Source organism: Rattus norvegicus, chromosome 4, assembly GCF_036323735.1.
Source record: "Rattus norvegicus strain BN/NHsdMcwi chromosome 4, GRCr8, whole genome shotgun sequence".
NCBI lineage: Eukaryota > Metazoa > Chordata > Mammalia > Rodentia > Muridae > Rattus > Rattus norvegicus.
Genome location: NC_086022.1, coordinates 99,353,416 through 99,355,227, shown reverse-complemented (window position 1 = coordinate 99,355,227; position 1,812 = coordinate 99,353,416). Strand labels below are relative to the sequence as shown.

The following is a 1,812-nucleotide window of genomic DNA, read 5'->3' as shown; positions in this document are numbered from 1 at the left end:
AGAGATTGAACAGAGGAATTGACAGGGATATTAAAATGAATAAGTTAATTAACAGATACAAAATAATTTGGAAGTACTCCCACTGGCATGGACAGTGACAGCTATGTACATTATAGGGACATTCAAGGTATGATCTCCCACCACGGAAATGAGAGAAGATAAGACATTAAGGTAAGGTATAAGCAGCAGGCATCCTGGTTCAGACATTTTAGTCTCCTTTCCCTTTCTCTCTCTCTCTCTCTCTCTCTCTCTCTCTCTCTCTCTCTCTCTCTCTCTCCCTCTTTTTCTCTCTGTGCAATTAATCAACTACTCATTATCTTGGATCTTTCAACATCTACCTTTTATAAAGTCTCAAAGAATCTCCATAATATACACATTATGTCCCATGTCTAGACTAGCAACCTGCCCTCAGTAATCCAAACTGGAATTAAAAACCAGAAAAATAAAATTGACCAATGAAACAAATACATTTAAATAACTATCTGAGTCTCATGTAGTTCTGAAATGAGATTAAATATGAAACGGAAATTCAAAGAGATGAACACTGTAGAAGTGCTGTTCAAGGTTTGGTCCTACCTATCATTGATATAACTGACTGAACTTTGTCAGATAAGACACTATGAAATCTTGTCCCCGCAGAGAAGTTACTGCTTCTGCTCCTCAGAGCACGAAACTCTCATGGAAGTTCGAATTTCCAAGGTCCATTGTGTCAATAGCTGAGTCAGAGGTAAATAAGTGTCTCCTTAAAATATATGTTCACTTTGTCACGCCAGTTATACCATGCTACAGCTGATACAAGCAGTTTATGAGGCAGTTATGTCACCTCAAGCATGGTGTTTTTGTTCAAGGCTGTAACACTGTGGGAGGATATTCTAGACGATGTCCACAGTAATAAACACCAACATCCTCAGCCTCCACCCTACTGATTTTCAGTGTAAAATCGGTTTCTGACCCACTGCCACTAAACCTGTCTGGAACTCCTGAGGCAAGGTTGGACATCCGATATATCAGGAGCTGAGGAGACTTTCCTGGCCTCTGAAGGTACCAATACAAGGAAGTGATGCCCTTACTACTTAGCAGACTCTTACTAGATCTGCAGGAGATGGAAGCTGACTCTCCAGGAGTGACAGATACAGAGAGTGGAGCTTGAGTCATCACAATATCCCCAGTTGCTCCTGCAATGAGAGAAATAAACTGTTATATACAAAGGTAATGCTTGTATAAAATTATTTCCCTTCCTTACTTAATTCCCTACTAATTAGAATTCTGCTTTGAAACTTGTTAAAATTACCACTAATGCCCAGATTCTACTCTTTTCACCGTCAAAATTTCATAAGTCCACTCTTGGAGAACATGAATGGCAATCTAAAACATGGAAAGAACATGCTTCCACATCTATAGGACCCCAGAAATCCAATTTCCTCCACATTCTCCTTCATCTTTGTTTCTGTAATTACCAGGAATCCAGAGCACTATCAGCCCAAGAAACTGAGCACCAAACTTCATTCTGAACACTTGATATGAAGAATACTGAATAGTGAAGGCAGAAAGAAGAGCTAGCTTTTGTCTCTGGCTTGTAATGAGAGGTCCTCTCTAGGGAGCAATATGCAAATCCTTTGGTTGGTACAGCTGTGTGTCAAAAATATCAAGAAGGAGAAAAAGTCACTATTAGCAGTGAAGTCACTAAAAGTGTTTCTTCTCTGTGTAGAGAAAGGTAGATTGTCTTTGCTGCCTTTCTGTACAGCTGTGAACAGTTGTACTCCAGTGTGAAAGATTGGTCTGCATAAATGGAGACACAGTCTACAAAGACCA

General features: G+C 39.7%; 1 gene segment (V, D, J or C); it reads right to left on the bottom strand.

The window, feature by feature from the left end:
* Positions 1-222: 222 nt before the first annotated feature.
* Positions 223-1,587, bottom strand: LOC102551407 (immunoglobulin kappa variable 2D-29-like). The segment is given in 2 exon segments: positions 223-1,175; positions 1,458-1,587. Coding segments are annotated over 2 exon segments (381 nt in total).
* Positions 1,588-1,812: the final 225 nt, after the last annotated feature.